The sequence below is a fragment of the Vicugna pacos genome, chromosome 4 (genome assembly GCF_048564905.1).
Source record: "Vicugna pacos chromosome 4, VicPac4, whole genome shotgun sequence".
NCBI classification, from domain to species: Eukaryota; Metazoa; Chordata; class Mammalia; order Artiodactyla; family Camelidae; genus Vicugna; species Vicugna pacos.
In genome coordinates, this window is record NC_132990.1 from 70452159 (window position 1) to 70471404 (window position 19246).

Sequence of the window (19246 nt, forward strand, 5' to 3'; positions counted from 1 at the left end):
AGTATGGCAGCCAGGGATGAAGGTGGCTGTGGGGCAGGGGAACACTCCAAAGCTGCAGGGCTAAACGGGGCAAGGCTCACTCACCCATCTTCAATCAACATGGGTGTGCCCAGTGGCTCCAGGTCCTCGGCTGACACCAGCTGGTGAATCAGACTGTACGACTGGGGATCCAGGCTGCGAGCTTGCGGGGGCAGAAGTGGCGAGTGGGCAGGATAGCTAAAAAGGTGCGGTATGTATTGATAGTGTGGGGGCACAGACATTCCCACGTACTGATCCCTGAATGCCACGAATCCATTTAGTTCCACAGACCTACTGGAGAGAAAAGTCTCATGTCAAGCAGAACCATGGCAGGTCTGCTGCCTACTCAAAGGAAATGAGCTAGAAGGTGGCTCAGCTGTTCTTTGGCCATGCACTCTGGTCTTCATTAAGCCGGGCACATAATTAGTGGTTATACGTATGTCTTTTCTACTAGACAGGGACTCGGTGCAGGTGTGTGTATGTGTGGCTCCCCTTTGGACACCCAGGACTTGGCAGAGTTGTACTGAATAAATATTGTTTAAATGACCTCTTTGTACAGGTGCACATTTGGAGAGTTTTTAATGAATACTCAGAGCACGAGGACAAAGGTGGGTGTTTATATTTTTTTACTGCTAGGACGACTAAGGCAGAGACAGGCTAAGTGCCTTGCAAGGCCATAAAACAAATCCAGCACCTAGCGAAGAACCTGGCATGTGGCAACAACTCCCTAAACATTCAAAGGAAGGAACAAACTAAGGAATAAATGAATGGATGAAAGTTATAACAAAATATCAAGAGAAAGGCAGATTCTTATCTTCCTCCCCTTTCTTGGAAAAATCTAACCACTCAGTCAACTAGCTTTACCTAGGTGCATTTCCTGTAATGGGGGTCAGCAAACTATGATCCATGATCTGTTTTGGTAAATTAAATGTTATTGGAACAAAGCCATACTTCACTCATTTACACATGTTCTCTGGTTGCTTTCCCACTATAATGGCAGAACTGAGTGTTTGAGACCTAAACTGTATGGCCTGCAAAGCCTAAAATATTTACTATCTGGCCTTTATTAAAAAAAAAAAAAAGTTTCTCAATCCCTGTCTTGTAAGAAAGATTTCCGGAGAAAGAAAATCTTTCTTGGTAGCTGATGGCTGTATTTTACACCCAACAGCTTAAGATACCGTTTTAGAACCAAGAGTCTTCAAACTGGTATTTCATGATACCAGCAAATTTGATTAGCCTGATTCTTGAAATTTAAAAAGTGAAAATCTTCACTATTGCTGAGGCAGACAAATTATAACTTAATTCAATATTGTCAACATGCTTTGTTTTATTTCAGTGACAAAGTAAATGAGAGAAAAGAGCTACAATTAAAATGCTATTCTGTCGGGTGAAGAATGCAGGGCACGGATGGCAGCTATAGCATTTTCTCAGTCTGCAGAAGAGACTGCTGACATTTTCAAGGTCTTTAGCAAAAAATGGGCTGCAAAATGTGGCTCTGCATCATCCTGGCCCCTACCCCGAAAGACGAGGGAGCAAGAGTACAACGGCTGAGAGAGACTGGCAGGAATACCCGGCCCAGAGGATCCTTGTGGGTCCACTCTTTGGGGGATCCCTAGATGATGCTGGGTTTGCCTTGAAGCTCACCTGGAGGACAGTGTGGAACCTGGTGAGGGCTGGTTGCTCTCTGAAGCCCTGTTTCCCGGGGAACTGTGGTCGCTGTCACCATGGTTGCTCCAGTGATTGGCTTCTTCCTCAAATTCCTGTCCAGACATAATCCTTTCGATCTCTTCCTCTGATATCTTTGACAAGGAATTGATATATATTAGACCGGTGCTCAGAAAACCCTCTGTTCCTTCTTCAGGACTGAGAACTTATTTAAACTTCATGGGGATTCCCAGAACTCTCTAGAGTTCCCCCCCAAATTCCCTCCCCCCCACACCCATACTCCAGGTCTCTCTCTCTCTAATCTTAGGACACCCTGGTTGCTTGCCTCCCAGCACCATGGATAACCATGGCCTTCCTTTTGCCCATTTACCGTCCTCTTAAGCCACGATGCCTCTAGGTTCCTCCATATCCCTCTGTGTCCCTGAGTCTATTCTTTCCTACCCCTGAAATACCACTCTTCAATAACAAACTCCTACCTGTCCTTTAAGACCCAATTCAAATGTCACTTTTTTGAATCCTTCTATTACTAAGCCTAGGCAGAATTTTAGGTCCTTCTTCCATCCACTCATAATTCTGTGTATTCTGAGAGAGGCAGAATAGCATAATGGTTAAGAGTATGAATTTTATAATCAAATCACCCTTGTTCTAATCTTGGATCTACCACTTTCTAGCTGTACAATCTTGGGCAAGTCATTTAACTATTTCAGCCTAAGTTCCGTCATCTGTATAGTGGAGAGAACAGTAGTATCTATCTCACAGGATTGTTGTGAGGGTTAAATTAGTTAATATATTATCATATATTTAGAAGAGGGCCTAGTCCATAGCAACTGTAACAGAAGGTTGACAATGATATCTTCATCATCATTGTTATTTTTACAGCACTTACGGTAACGTATCATAAAAATATCCTCTATCAGACCTTAGGCTACGACAGCATCTACAAAAAAGCAGTACTCAAATAAAGGCATGTTGGATAAATGAGTAAATGTCCACTTATTAAGTACTGACTATACACCTTCATATGAGTAAGAAAGACATTTCTAAGCCTATTGAATAGAAGAAGAAACTAGAGCTTAGACAAGGGAACTCACTTGCCCATGTCTGAGCAGGAGTTCGAGGAAGAGGCCAAAGTACCCAAGTATTCAGCCCAGTGTCCTAGTGACTACGCCATATAAGCAGTGAATAAACACTTCTTCTATAGAGTGTTTAGCCCAGAGTTGAGGCCATACTGGCTAAACTCAGCACACAGAATGAGTGAGAGCTAAGTAGGAAGATCCAGATGGATTTTTATTTCTTGTCCCTATGGAAAGTCTGGGAGGACATTTTCTCCCAAGTCTGTCTGACTCAAACCTGTATACTTCTTTATTCCAGGAGCCTGTAAGGGAACCTTGAGCTGCTCTAATCATAAATACAGGAGGCATTTAGAAATGGAAGCCGGCCAGCACAGGGGACTTGGAGGGAAAACGAGAAGTGTTCAATTGGTGCTCAAGTTGAGTGACTGGCTTCAAATAGCTTGTGTTGCATACTCAGTTGGAGGGGCTGTCTTTTTTCTTCAGTCACATGTAGCAAAAACTTCCCAATCTTTTCTCTTAGGGGTCCTTAGAACACTGAAATCAATGTTTACATTTTATAAACATGTGAAGACAAATCAAACTACAAGATATCTACTGAGGCCCTGACTGAAGCAGCCTCAGTGATGGTGTGAGAGCAAGACCAGAGCATGGAGGGCACTGAAGTACCTGAGCTTGGTGAGAAGGGTCAGTTAGTAAAAGCAAGCCTATTTTAGCTGGTAGTCAAAGTTGGACTGTACCTGTCTCTTCCTGTGGGTCCAGTGGGACACTGGGCAATCAGTAACGCGTTCAACAGGGGATGGAACATGTCAGGACTGCTTGAATCTGGGTTCAAATCTCATCTGTCATTTCCTAGCTGGGTACTTACTGCTTGGTAAGTCATTCAAGTACTCTGAGCCTTAGTTCCCTCAGCTGTAAGATAGAGATAATATCACTTCCTTCCTAACCCCAGGATTCCTTCACAGGGTGCTGGAGCAAAGAAGCATGCAGGTTGATAATTAGGAATCTGGGATTAACAGATATTTACTACATATAAAATAGATCAACAACAAGGACCCACTGTGTAGCAGCACAGAGAACTATATTCAGTATCTTGTAATAACCTATAATGGAAAAAAATCTGAAAAAGAGTATTTTATATATATACATATATAACTGAATCATTTTGCTGTATACCTGAAACACTGTAAATCAACTAGACTTTAATTAAAAATAAAAACTTAAAAAAAAGAAAGTATACCTAATAAAACTCAATCATCCATAAAAAAAAATGCAGGTTTGAGTCAGATAGTCTTGGGAGGTTAATTTAAGATAAAGTTATTAAGCACAGGTGCATAACAGGTGTTCAATAAATGGAAATTCTACCCCTTCTTAGTTTTATTACAATTAAACAGAGTTAAAAACTTGGAGATCACAGCTCTCTTCCTAACGCCACCTAGAAACAATTAAAGACTAAAAGGAAAATTATATGCCCATTATCAGAAACCTAAATGCAATGCCAGATGAAATAGGTTTCTCTGAGCATCAGCCCCCTCAATTCTGGAGAGAACGTGAGTCTAGAGATATAAATGACTGAAGATCCCTTGGCAAGGTGGGAGAGTCACAGAAAGTACTCAGAAAACATTAGATAATACTGAGGAAGGTTTTTCATTGAGGGAATGCTTAAGAATTCCTCCCAATGGATAAACTTCCTATTGTATCCAAATACATGTTTAAAAAATACAAATAAAGACCATATATGAAAAGCCCACAGCTAACATACTTAGTGGTGAAAAGCTGACAGCTTTTCCTCTAAGATCAGGATCACGGCAAGTAAGCCCACTCTCACCACTTCTATTCAACACAGTACTGGAAGTCCTAGATAGAGCAACAGGCAAGAAAAACAAATAAAAGCACTAAATCAGAAAGGAAGAAGTAAAGTTATCTCTATTCACAGGAGACGTGAACTTATACGTACATAACTTAAAGATGCCAACAAAAAACCTATTAAACCAACAAAGAATAAAACAAAGACCTAATAAAAGAACTCAGCAAGGCTGCAGGATACAAAGTCAACACAGAAAATCAGTTGCATTTTAATTTTTTTCTAGTTGCACTTTTATATATTAATAATGAATTATCTGAAAAGGAAATTAAGAGAACAATCTCATTTACAACAGTATCAAAAAGAATAAAATACTTAGGAATAAACTTAACTAACAAAGTGAAAAGGCTTATACACCACTGAAAGAAATTAAAGACATAAATAAACGGAAAGGCATCCTATATTCATAAAGTAAAAGACTTAATATTGTTAAAAAGTCCATACTACCTGGAGTGTTCTGCAGATTCAATGTAATCTCCATCAAAATTCCAACGGCATTTTTTTGCAGGAAAAAAACAATCCTAGAATTCATATGAAACCACAAAGTACCCCAAATAGCCAAAACTATCCTGAAAATGAGTATCAAAGCTAGAAGCCTTGCACTTTCCGATTTCAAAACACATTTACAAAGCTAAAGGAATGTATTGGCTGGCATAAGGACAGACATATAGAGCCCCCTAATAAACTCAAATACATATTGTCAAAAGAACTTTGACAAAGATGTCAAGATTATATAATGAGAAAAGTAGAGCCTTTTCAACAGTGGTGCTGGGAAAACTGGATATCGATATGCAAAAGAATGCAATTAGAGTCTATCTTACACCATACAGGAAAAGCAATTCAAAATGGATTAAAGACTTAAACATAAGACCCAAAATGTTAAAACTCCTAAAAGAAAACAGAGAAAAAGTTTCCTGACACTGGCCTTGATAATGATTTCTTTTAAAATTGAAGTACAGTTAGACTTGCAATATTATGTTATTTTCAGAGGTACAGCACAGTGATTCAGGATTTTCTGCAGATTCTATCACATTATAAGTTATTACGAGGAACTAGATATAATTCCTTGTGCTATACAGTATTGTCCTTGTTGCTTATCTAGTTTTTTATATAGTAGTTTTTATCTATTACTTTAGATAGTTTAATCCCATATTCCTATCATTTTTTTCAATGATTTCTTGAATATGACACCAAAAGCAAAAACAGACAAATAGGATTATATCAAACTAAAAGACGTCTGCAAAGCAAAGGAAACAATCAACAAAGTGAACAGGCAACCTACAGAACAAGAGAAAATATTTGAAAACCATATAGCTGATAAAGGGTTAATATCCAAAATACATAAGGAATTACTGCAACTTAATTAATTAATTAACCTGACTTAAAAATAACAAAAGACTTGATTAGACATTTCTCTAAAGAAGACATACAAATAGCCAATGGGCATATGAAAAGCTGCTCAGCATCACCAAACATCAGAGAAATGCAAATCAAAGTTATAACGTGGTATCACCTCAGAGTTATTAGGATGGCCAGTATCAAAATAAAGAGATAAGCAAACAAACAGACCCAGAAAGTAAGTCCTGGAGAGGATGGGGGAAATTGGAACCCTTGTCCACCATTGAGTGGCAATGTAAAATGGTGCAGCAACTATGGAAAACAGTATGGAGGTTTCTCAAAAAATAAAAAAAAAAAGAATTACCATATGACTCAGTAATCCCAAAAGAACTGAAATCAGGATCTTGAAGAGAAATTTGTACTCCCATGTTCACTGGAGTCAAGGCAGTGTTCATGATAGCCAAGAGGCAGAAACAACCTAAATGTCCATCGATGGATGAATAAACAAAATGTGCTATATGCATATAATGGAATATTATTCTGCCTTAAAAAGAAGGAATCCTGTCATATGCTACAACATGGATGAACCTTGAGGACATTGTATTAAGTGAAATAAGGCAGTCACAGAAGACAAGTACTGCATGGTTCCACTTACATGGGGTATTAAAAGCTGTCAAATTCTCAGAAGGGGAAAGTAGAATGGTGGCTGCCAAGGACTGGGGGAAAGGAGAAATGAGGACTTGTTGTTCAATAGATATGAAGTTTCAGTGTAAGATGAAAAAGTTCTAGAGATCTGCTGTACAAAAATGTGCAGCATACTGTACTGCACACTTAACAATTTGTTACATTTTATGTTGTATTTTTACCACAAAAAGAGCTATGAATGCAGGCCAAAATAATTTAATCTGCAAGAGATATATATGCCTTGAATAAATGAGTAAAAACGTGTGATTTAAAAAGAGAATACAGCACACACCACACCTTAACTGTGTATCAAACTCACGTGACAGAAAGCCCTCCCATACATCATCAGCATGTATCTCAAAACAATTCTGAATTTCTGTCCTTCTCTCATTCCCTAACATTCAATTGGATAAATCCTATCGATTTTACCTATTGAATATTTCTTGACTCTACCCCCCACCCCAATCTGCACTATCACTGCCCTACCTGAAACCACTATCTATATGTCTCGCCTGGACTTTTGTAAAGCCCTTTTAACCAAAATTGGTTTCACTTCCTCTGAAATCCTTACTAAGGGTTGAGGCATCACAAGAGCTTTAACCATTATCTTACATATTAAAGATTTTCAAAGCACTTTCATATCCAAGCTGTAAAAGCAGCTTTACAGGAAAGAAAGTAAAGATGGCTTCCCCCCAGTAGCAGACGAGAAGGTCAAGGGGAGCAGCTGCAGGAGCACGTGGAGGCCTCGGCTTTCAGGATAGATCACAAAGAGTAAGGCTTGGAACTCACCTGGACAGGCCCAATGCTCTTATTCCGGCCTCCAGGCATGCCATCTTCTCTGATTGCTAGAAGGAAACATAAGACAGTAAGAAGAGTGCCCACAGAAGTCTAGGTACAAAAAGAAAACTTATTTGGCCAAAAGCACAAGGTAGTAATTGGTGAAACCAAGATTAAAACATGGGTCTTTCCATCATCCCAGGCTATCTCATAGGGAACAGATGCTTCTGGGCCCTGAAGGCACTGGGTACACACTACACACATGTATACATTCAGCATGCTCAACAAAGATGACAACTTTATTAACAGTCCTACAGTTACAAATATCCCATCAGGATGATGCATGTGAAGGCTCTGATAAATTCAAGTGGGGGAAGGGGGGATAGAAAGAATACATCACTTTTTAATAAAGTATTTTTTATTTCCAGTTGAAGTTTGAGTCTGATTTGTAGAATAAGGAAAACAGATTTTTTTTGCTTTTGTTTTTTAATTAATCAGAATTTTTATCTCATTGGTTCTTCCCTACAAAGCAGTCAGTAGAGTTCCCTTGCAGTTAATTTCCCATTCAGATAAGTCAACAACAAAAAAAGAAGTTATTTAGTATTTCCTAATTATAAAAAAAATCCTTTAAACAGTAACAGCCTCATTAAGAATAACCACTGCTAACACTATTACCATCATGCTTACAGAGCACTTAATACGGGGCACAGAGAAGGAACTCGGATTTGTAATTAATAGAAGGCTCTGGTGTCTGGCGAAGCTTTCTGGAAAATACAACTTCTGAACTGAGTCTTAAAGGATAAATAGGATTTATGCAGGGAGAAAAAGGGTGCTGCTCCAGGCTGAGTGGACAGTATACAGAAAAAGTTTCAAGTTGAAAGTAAGCATGGAGTGGTCTTTCTGGGAATTTCCAAGTGCTTCAATTTGGCTGAAGCGTGTTATGTGTGTGTTGCGTGTGAACAGTAGCAAGAAATGAGGCTGGAGAGGCCAACAGGGGCCAGATCACAGACAGCCTGGAATGTTAGGGAGCATGTGGTCAGGTTGGCATTTCTGAAAAATCTTTGTGATGGCCACTGGGGAGGGTGACTTGTAGCGGGTAATAGTAACAACAGAAGATAAGCTAATGGAATCATGAGAGCAAGCTTTGCCATAATAGCCTAAAAAAATTTAACATAAACAATCTAGAAAGTCCTCAGGGCAGGGCTGGTTGCCCTCAGAACGTGAGCGGTCCAAGCCTAACACTTGGCTCCTGGGGAACCTGAAAGGCTGACAGGAAGTTCATTTTCCTTAAAGCAGACATCATTCTTGGTCTTCGAAGATTATACACTTCAGAATTAGACAAGCTTGAGTCTAAATCTTGTTTCTGCCAGGTTTGTGTAATTAGAGACAAGTTTCTTATCTCTGTGAACTTCAGTTTACTGAAGAATAAAGAGGCTACTGGAACCTGTCTTACAGGGTGGGGTGCTGTGAGGATTATGCGTAACACAGCTAAAGCAGCAGGCATAGGGCCTGGCGTATAAAGGAGTATGGACTGCTTTACAAGGCTGCTGTGAATCTGGAGCAAGAAACATATACAGCTAAATATATTCATTATCTAGGTACACGCTGGTTGTTGTTTAGGAGCTCTCTTTCAACCTAATTTCAAGTTCTAAACATCCTTAAAATTCTTCCTCTGCTGTTCCAGGGTCAATACAGGTATCTCCCATGTCTTGGCTTCAGCTCACAGGTACAGAACAAAGATCTATCACTGGCAGATACAACACGGAATATTTTTCAGTTGATAGTTCACTCTCAGTGTCGTAGAGTTGAGGATGGAACTTAACATGCTTTCCTTTTTGTTTAAAGGACCACCAGTATTAAAGATTTACATCTTACCAATTTCTCCTTCTGATATTTAAAAGCTCATGTTGTCCTTCAACCCCACCTGGAGTAAGGAAACTCATACATATGTTATGTGCTGTCTTGGGTAAAATAAACCCATGAAGGAAGTATTAGTATTATCATTCCCACTGGGCAGATGAATCTAAGGCTCAGAGAAATGAAGAGTTTTGCTTAGGGTGACAGAAATTAAACATTAAAATCAGGGTTTATCACTTCTCAGCCTTTTGGCTAAGACCAAGTGTAATCTCAGTGTTGGAACTCAGACTATCAGATTAAGACCAGCCTCCTCTCCACTACTGTAATTTCCCGAAGTGTGTGTGCATCCCAGTGGAGAAACATAATTTTAGGTGGTACATAGATAAATTCTTAATTATACATTTATATTAACATGCATTAAAAAATACTGATTTCCCAATCACTGAGGTGATAAAAAAAATCCCCTTTTAAAATAAACTTTGATTTTTTTCCCAAAAAGATAATTTAAAGAAGGACAAAACAATGGTACTGGTTTAATCAGAGGTGGTAAAATCTCTCAAGATAGCATGAAACTGCCTGAAGTGTGGGCAACAACACCATGTGTCACAGTGCCTCTGTTAAAACAAAAACTTGGATCTTATTTTAACACTTGTATTTTACTCACATATACGTGACTGCATTTAATCCCCATGACAACCTTAGAAAGTATACATTATTATAATCCTATGCAGGTTAGAGATGAGGAAACGGAAGCTCAGAGAGGAAACAGGACTTGTTCAAGGTTACTCCGGGAAGACTTGACAGAGATAGGATTTCAGTTAAGGTCTTCTGATTCTAAAGTTGTGCTTGTTCCTTGATGCTACACTCAGCTAAGAGCAAGTTTTCCAGCAGAGCTGAGAGTTTTTCTGGTAGTGAACTTATTAAAACAAACAAAACAAAGGTTTCTGGGTGCAGGGTCACAGGAATGGTTCTGCTGCACCCCTTGTCTAAGCCTAAGAGGGCGGCACCAGCTATGGTCCTTCCATCCGCTCATAAGAAGCACAAATACCTTTTCTACCCTGGAACTCATGTACCTACCATTCCTCACTTGCTTAGGCCTGAGCAGCCAACCAAACCCAGAAACCAGAAAGACACAAAGCTAACCACATTAAAGCCCTGCTCAAAATCCACTGGTGGTTCCCTTTGGTCTACGGGCTAATTAAATCCAAGCTCCCTAGCCTGGCATTCAAGATCCTCTGTGATCTCGTTTGGTTCCTGCGGGGCTCCCCATCCGATTTTTGCCACAATGTTACACTGTCCCTACAGAGAAATATCTGTTAGCTCTTAAACATGCCCTGCTGTTCTACAACACAGTTTTGCCTCTGCACGTGTTATTGCCTCTACTCAGAAAGAAACTTTACAGTGGAAAACTTTACACCACCACCTCACCCAAGTGACACCACCTGAACTAAGCAACTCAAGTTAACATGACTGGTAATGGGATAAACTCACACCATGGACTCTTACGGGATGCACGAGAGGACGCAACACTGCTTTTGTGGCATTCTTGCCGAAACTGCATAACCGGAATCTAATCGTCAGGAAACTGAGAAACCCAAGTTAAGGGATAGTCTACAAAATAAATAATTCGTTTCCTTCAAAACTGACAATGTTACTAAAGAAAAAAAAGAGGAATCATTTCAGATTAAAGGAAATTAAAGAGACATAAAAATTAAATATAATGTATGATTCTGGATTGGCTCCTAGATTAGAAAATATAAGCTGCTTTACTATCAAGGTCTCTGGGGTAACTGGTGAAATTTGGATAAGGCCTGCAATTAGATAATAGTATAAATTTCCTGATTTTGATAATAATGCTACGGTTACTTAGAAGCAAAGGGGAATGAAGTCTGTAACTTACTCCCAAATAGTTAAGAAAACACACACGCAAATGAGCGCGCGCGCACGCACACACACACACGAGAGAGAGGGAGAGGAGGAGGAGTCATTTTTACAAAGCTCTTTTAGTTTATAAGGAGCTTAGACTTTGATTCCCTCAAGATTCTGCTCAAATGTTTTCTCTCCTTGAGATTTCTCAGTGTTCCATTTTTTTTCCTAGTAAAGTGATATAGCAATGCCACAGGATCACTGTCTCACCTCACAATGCCTTCCTACAAACATCAACTGCCTCCAAGAGGCTTTCCTTAAACTTTTCACTTTTGAACTAGTTATCTAGCAAGTTACGAGACAACAAAGTTAAGGAATTTTAAGTATTTTCACATGATTACTTAACGACATGAATTCCCCCATGGGGCTCAGTGTAGCTTCCTCTTGCCTCTGATGATTTTAACAATATTTCCCCAACCCACTTCCTGTCCTGGTCCCCCACCACAGTCAATCTATCAAACCAGGAAGCATCCTACCCTAATTGGGTTATCTGCTAAGGGACACAAGAGAAAAGTAGGACTTGGTAATGGCCCTTGAGCGGATCATTGTCTAATAATGGGGGGAAAAGACAAGTATACAAACACAGCACAAGGGGATGAGCATTATGGCAGAGGGCAAACAAGGGCTGTGGAGGGCCATCTGGTGGGGGAGGGGTGTCAGAGAAGACTTCTTAGAGACTATTACAAATAAAAGCTGAGCTTAAAAAGAAAAGTATATACAGTCAGGTGAAGAAAAGGGGGCAGAACATTCCAGGAAAAAGAAACCACATGTGCAAAGCCCCCAAACAAGAAACATTATCGAGTTTTTGGAGAATTGGGATGGAATGCAGATTGTGTAGGGGGAGCAGCAGAGTCTGGAGAAGGGAAGGAATGCCAGAGGGGCCTTGGAAATCATTCTGAGGAGTCCAACTTTATCTGAAGGCTGCAAGATGGGTGAGGAGTACACGTTTCGGATACTGGGGTAGCAGTGGGGATGGACAGACATGGACAAGCCTCTACTCATCACCATATTTACATCTCTCTCATGGCCTTGATAATTAATTTCCTCACCAGCCAACTTCTAGCTCTGAAAAGATATCTAAAGATATCTACGTGCAGAGATGGGGGACAACAGAGGACAGGCTCACACATAGTGGCTGCATTTTTTAACAGTTAATTTTTAAAATTTTGAGGTAAGTTTAGACTTGGAGAAGAACTGGAAAAATAGCACAGGGAATTCCCATATATTCTAAACCCAGCCTCCCCTTCTGTTAACTAAGCTTACACAGCCACAGACTATTCATCAAAACTAAGAAATTAACTCTGGTACAATACTATTTACCAAAGTACAGACTTTATTCAGCTTTTCCCAGTTCCACTAATGTCCGTCTTCTGTTACAGAATCCAATCCAGAATCCCACATTGCATGCAGTTGTCCTCTCTCCGTAGTCTCCTCCAATCTGCGACAGTTTCTTAGTCTTTCCTTATCTTTCGTGACCTTGACACTTTTGCGGAGTATTTTGTAGAACGCCAGTTATTTTGAAGAATGTCTCTCAATCTGGGCTTGTATGTTTCTCATGATTAGACTGGGAATGAATCTACCCATCCGTGTGTGTGTGTATCTGTATATGTGTACCCTTCTTAGTGTGTCCTATCAGGGAGTACATGATGTCAATGTAAACACAATGATGTCACCCTTGATCACTTGAATAAAGTGTTATCTGTCAATATTCTCTACTGAAATGTACTATTTTCCCTTTGTAATTACTAAATATTCTGAGACAGGGCAAATGTTCTGTTTCTGTTTAAACCCATGCTCTTATTTTAGCATTCATCAGTGCATCTTGCCTGCAGCAATTACTGCTAAGGTGTTTTAATGGTGATTTTCTATTTCCTTCATTTCTTCTACACTTAACTAATTATAATTCTTCTCTAAAGAATCACCACTCCTCCATTCAGTTCGTTCTATCAGTTTGAACTCATGAATGTTTTATTCTTTGGAATATAGATATATATTTGGAATATAGATATACACACACACACAGCACAGCACATTCTAACTTTCTGGCACCACAGGATGCTCCAGGCTCACTCATCTTACATTTTCTCTTCATCAGCCGTAAAATCAACCAGTTCTTCAAGGAGTCTTGATTCCTTTTATTGATAGCTAGAAAATACACATATGTATACCAACTCATGTATCTACTCACGTATTTGTCTGTCTATCTATCTATCTATATACATAAACCTAAGTCCATATTAAAACCTCTGACTCCAATCTAGCACCAGGTTTCATTCAAGCCTTCTCTTTTCCTGATTTATAACTTCTTTCCCTGATGCGAGAAATTCAATTCTCATTGTCTACAGTATATTTACTTATTTGTTCAACCCTAGTATATAATCAAAGTAGTGACAGAATTCCTAACCCATAACCTTGAAAGAAACAAATTTATAAACTAGAGCTTTTTTGTACACAGTTCTTTTTGTCTTCAGTCTTACAGTATACAGTCAAAACACTGTTTTCCAAGGTCAACTCCTTTCTTCCCTAGTCTCTTTAGTGTGGCTATGTGATTTATTTGTAGTATCAGTTAGATTCATTTGTCAGTCTATAGTCTATCTTTTCCCACCATATACTGATTGTCTTAAAAATTATATACATTAAAATTCACTTCTTTTGTGGTGTTTAGTTCTTTAGGTTTTGACAGATGCATAAAATAGTGTCAAACATCATAGTTCCATCACCCCAAAACATTCCAAAGGCAACTGCAATTTTAATTCTGCTTTCTCAGCACCGACCAGGAGGTGGCAGGGTTTCTCTCTCTGAGACACAGCCTTCACCATGCAACTGAGCCTGCCTGCTCTGTGTGCAAATGGGCCTAGGAAGGTAGCTCTACACCCCTCACATCCCACGTGCCATCTCCTAGCTAGGGTTAGACATGGGTTATGGGGGTAAGCTTCCCTGAAATAGTTAAGTTTGGCTGGAAGCATCAGAATTTCACACTGAATAAGCAGGATGATTCATCAGAGAGAGAGTAGTCAAGAAGGCAACCCATAAACGTGCTTTGGTAAAATACTCACAGTAAGGGCAACAAAGGGATTTGGAGACCAAAATCAAATCAGGTGAAGGTGAGTAGATGACAAAAGACTCTCTTCAAGACATGACTTTTTTGGTAATGGTGGCTGGGAAGGGTTTTTTGTAGGAATAAAATGATAGTGGGGAAGGAAGATTTCTAGCTAGAGGGAGGAATCTAGTGCAGGCAGGGGAGTGTAAGACATGCTTGAGGCACAGTAAGTTCTGGACAGAACACGATGTTAGAAACACGGACAGGCAACGAAGCTGGTAACAGTTTAAATGCCCTATTATAGGTGTTTATCGTTCAGTACATAGAGGACATTCCAACATGCAAATAGTTATCCCATATGGTAAACACATGAAGCAGGAGGTTGTCCATGTGGTGAGGTACAAGCTATGCTTGATTAATAACAAATTACAATTTAAAAACTATTAACTGTCAATATAACCACCACTAAACTAACAGGCAAATCATTTTACCTCCCTAAGCTGCATCTGTAAACTGAGGGTAATAGTAACAGGGTTGTTATGTGTATTTAATGAGATAATGTATAACAAGTACATAAGATTTTCTAGTACATTTAGTGCTCAATTAATATTAGTATTATAAGTAAATTACAAATGACCTATATTTACCTAAATTTGCTTCTATATCTCTTTTACTTTTCCTTCATCATGGGTAAGTTTTCAAAAAATTCTCATTATCTCACACACAATTAAAAAAAAAAACTGAAGTATATCTGCATGTCTGCTACAAAACCTTTCTGAACAATTCATTAAATCTGACCAACCCCCACCCCTGCATACTGCTACTATGAGCTCCCAATACCTTGCTGGGTAGTTTATATACATGGCCATATTTAATCCTCCATAGAACTCTGAAAGGATTATCATATCATTTTAAAGGTAGGACTACTGAGCATCAGAGACATAAAGCAAACTGCCCAAAGGTCACAGAGCTAGTCTGTCACCAATCTCTGCCTCCTAAGCCTCTGCTCTTTCACTGAACTACACTGCACACTCTCTACCCTCCATGAGGGTTCCTGGACTTCTGACATTGGCCCTCTTCTGCACCCAAGTTCTCTGTTTGGGTGACTTCTACCCACTAACAACATTTTACCACCTCTATGCCAACAGCTCCACAAAACTACTTGCAGGCAAGACTTTCACCTCGGTTCCAATCGTATATATCCAACTTCCTTGGTGACATCTATGCGTGTCCTTCTCAGGTACTTCAAACTCAGCACCTACCGAGGCCAACCAACATTTTGCCCCACTCTGCTTTTATTAATTCATTCACTATTAATTCAAATCTTCAATTTCAACTTCTGGTGCTGCCCAGCATCTGGTATGTCACCACTGCTCTGGTGAGCTTCTCCTGTATCTCCCCATCTGCGCCATTATTTTCTCGTCCCTCCTTTAGATCCTTCACACCTTCTTCTAGACCTCTCTAAAACTCTGTAGGTGGCTTTTCTGCTTCTTCCACCCCATCCATTCTTCAAAGCTGCCTCTGGGGGTTAATCCTCTCAGAATATCTGCTTATTCATGTCATTTTAAGCTAATGGCTCTCAGAAAACTTCCCAATAAATCCCAAATTCTTCACCAAACTGGATGCTGATTTCTGGGCATATCTAGCCTCTGAATAGGCCATGATTCTAGCAAACAAAAATGATAACACATTCAGGGAACGTACTGCCTTCTCATCTAAAATTCCTATGTCCTGTCATCTTGCCCTAAAAAAAAGAACTAGTGGAGTATATTAACACTAGTCATGGCTGGGTTATTCACTGGGGTCTTGCCACGTGGAGCCTGTGCATTCATTCTCACAGGATCCTTAACATCTCACCAGTCTTGTTCTCCAGCTAATCCGGGGAGATTCCCGTAGGTAGATTCATTTTTGGGTTATGAGGACACAGCACAAGGCCTGGCATAGAGTGCAGGCTTAGGAAATGAGTAACTCCAAGGCTTAATAGCTGACATTAAAGGTAAAGTGATGGGCACCACTCACCCTTCCGGTTCATCCCCATCTGGAGGCATTTGAGCAGGCGGCAGTACTGGCACCTGTTCCTCTGCTTCCGAGACATGACACAATTCTTGTCACGACTGCACCGATATACCCGCTTGTTGCAAATGCTCCTCTTGAAAAACCCTTTGCAGCCCTCACAGGAGATGATTCCATAGTGCAAGCCTGTGGCGCGGTCCCCACAAATGAGACAGGTTCGTTGTTCAGCCCGATCATCTGGAACAGAAACTGAACAAATTCAAGTTACAACACAGTGGAAATAATGGCTTTAAGCCTGCAGTTTTAAAATAAGCAACACTGGATAGATGCAGAAATCACCCTTTCCAGGCTAACTGGCAAACAGGGGGCATCTTTAAAGCCTTTGATGTAAGAACAGACTCCTGTATCTACCTTCAGATACCACAAACACAGCCTTTCAAAAAAAAAAAAAAAAAAAAAAAAAAAGAACTCATGTTCTTCCCTCTGGGTTCATCATCACTTGAACCAGTATCCATGTTGGAAATGTGGAAGGTATCTTTAACTTCTCCTCTCCCTTATCTTCCTCAGCAACAGTCCATCCCTCCTACCCTGCAGGAAGGTGGTAAGAATTACTTTCATGTATGTAAGTGCCTAGCATATTGTATATATCCAATAAATGATAGTTAACAAGGGAAAGAAGTTTCCATGCCCAGCTAAGCCATCCATCCATCCATCCAAAAGATATAGATTGAGCAACTATTCTATTCCAGGCACTGTTGTAAGGCACAGAAACAACAGTGAATAAAAGTCCCTGTTGAAGGATATTTCAACAGAATATCTACTCTGTGTCCAGGCCCCACACTAGGTATTGGGTATTCAAAAATAAATCATCATGATCCCCACAGTCAAGGAACTCAGTGCCTAGCAACAAACAAGTTAGTCAAAGTGAAAATTCAGGCTGGAATATAGCTCTCTACTTTCTCTTCCCTCAAATTCCACTTACTCAGGACCAAGCAATTGCCACAGAACAGACATTTGACCAAAAAAGCACCCTTGTTAATTGTGATCTCAGACCTTGCTAGTGGGTGCAAGAAATCTCCAGGAAAGATTCTGATCAGAGGCCAAGGCAGGATACCAGAGATCTGAAGCTCAATCTTGAGCAACAGGCAAGCTATAATGATTAAGAATACATGCTGTACACCAGAAATTGACACAATATTGTAAACTGACTATAACTCAATAAAAATAAATTAAAAAATAAATGTCTCAGTGAAAAAAAAAATACAGCCCTCAGAATTAGGGATCCTTATTTGAACCCCAGTTCTGACATTTAGCAGTTGGGTGAACTTGAGCAAATTAAGTCAATTCTCTGAGCCTCGTTTCTTATCTGTAAAATGGGGATTATAATGGCATCTATACATCGTGGATAAAGTACTCTGCACAGTGCTTAGGCTGCTAGAGACAGTAAATAAATGACAGCTGTTATTTTCATTATCATTATTATCCAAACAGGTATTTAAAGTGATAATGACATACCTGAAAAGACAAGCATCCAAAGGCAATGTTAAAGCGGGGCATGATGGGGTGTGTGTCTGTGTGTGTGTGTGTGTGTGTGTGTGTGTGTATGAGGAACACAGAGAAGGAAGGAGCTAGCATTTATAGAGCCTTTATTATATGTCATCTTTGAGAGAGATCTTTACGATCCTCATTTGTAACAGTGGATAATGGCCACTCAAAGATATCAAGTCCCAGTACTTGGAACCTGTAAATGTTATCTTGTAAGGAAAAAGGATCTTTGCAGATATGATCAAATTAAGGGGAGATTATTCTGGATTATAAAGCTGGGCCCTACTTACAATCACATGTTTTTATAAGAGAGAGGCAGAGGGAGATGTGATATAGACAGAAGAGAACACACACACACGTGGGCGCATACATGAGAAAGTGACGTGGAGAGAGGCAGAAGCTGGTCACAAGCCAAGGACTAACTAGCAGCCATTATGAGCTGAAAGAGGCAGGAAATGGATTCTCCCTCAGAACCTCTGAAGGAAGTGTGGCTCTGCTCATTTCAGCCAACTGATTTTGGACTTCTGGTTTCAAAAACTGTGAGAGAAAAATTTTTGTTGTTGTAAGTCACTGGTTAGTGGTAATTTTTGACAGCAGCTAGGAAACTAACACACATTTGTCATACAAAAAAAACCCAGACATATTAAGACTCTTGCTCAAAGTCACAAGGCAAATAGCGAGTGTGCAGAGAGAAGCAGATATATGAGACCACACAGATAGGGAAACAGAAAAATATGAAAAGGGAATTGTCTAGTTTTTGAGGACTACAGCTCCTACTCATAGACCTTTCCAAGTCTTTCTAAAGCCTGGATTCACTTCCTAACTTTGGGCAAACTGACAGACTATGACAAACTGACATTCCCATGTTCTCATGATACAATCCTTTCTTTTATCTTTCTTAAACTAACTTAAATGAGTTTCTGTTATTTGTAACTAAAAGAAACTTGGCTAAGATAACCCTATAAAAATGGCCTAGAGTAATAAGCATTCCTTTTCTTTTTAAAAAGGAAAAGAAGCTCAAGGTAAACATTAGAGGAACGTTACAACAGCAAGTTAAAAAACTAAACCAGGAAGGGCCAAACAGGCAAAACGAATGGCATGAGGACAGCACTCACTATGCGTGAGATGTAATTTCCTAGAGTGCTGGGCCTGAGCTGCTCAAAGGGCTTGGAAATAGAGCATGGAACGCTGCCAGGAAATCGTAATTGGCTACAGAAGAATCTAAGTTTTCTAATTTTTAATTATAATTGCCAATATCCTATTATATGTATACATTAAAATATAAACCAGAACTCTACTAGAATAGACTTAGAAATAGTTAAAATTAACCAATGTCTACAAGAATCTCACCTTCCTTTCTTCACAGATATGATTTCACTGAGCACTTACTACAACTAGGCACTGTGCCTTCTTTGTGTTGTGTCATGTAATTCTCATAATCCCAAAGGT

The 19246-nt window shown here is 39.7% G+C and overlaps 1 protein-coding gene across 7 annotated transcripts in view; it reads right to left on the reverse strand.

Moving 5' to 3' along the window:
* The window catches only part of NR6A1 (nuclear receptor subfamily 6 group A member 1), a 202611-nt gene that overhangs the window by 19407 nt on the left and 163958 nt on the right, over positions 1-19246 (reverse strand). For 6 of the 7 annotated variants that reach the window (XM_031677526.2, XM_072960115.1, XM_072960114.1 and 3 more), the window contains 4 exons: positions 16259-16501; positions 7429-7484; positions 1663-1817; positions 85-312 (listed from right to left, as the gene is read on the reverse strand). In XM_031677526.2, the coding sequence (XP_031533386.1) occupies positions 85-312; positions 1663-1817; positions 7429-7484; positions 16259-16501 (682 nt within the window). The remainder of the gene's footprint in view (positions 1-84; positions 313-1662; positions 1818-7428; positions 7485-16258; positions 16502-19246) is intronic. The other variant, XM_031677528.2, reaches the window with a different exon arrangement.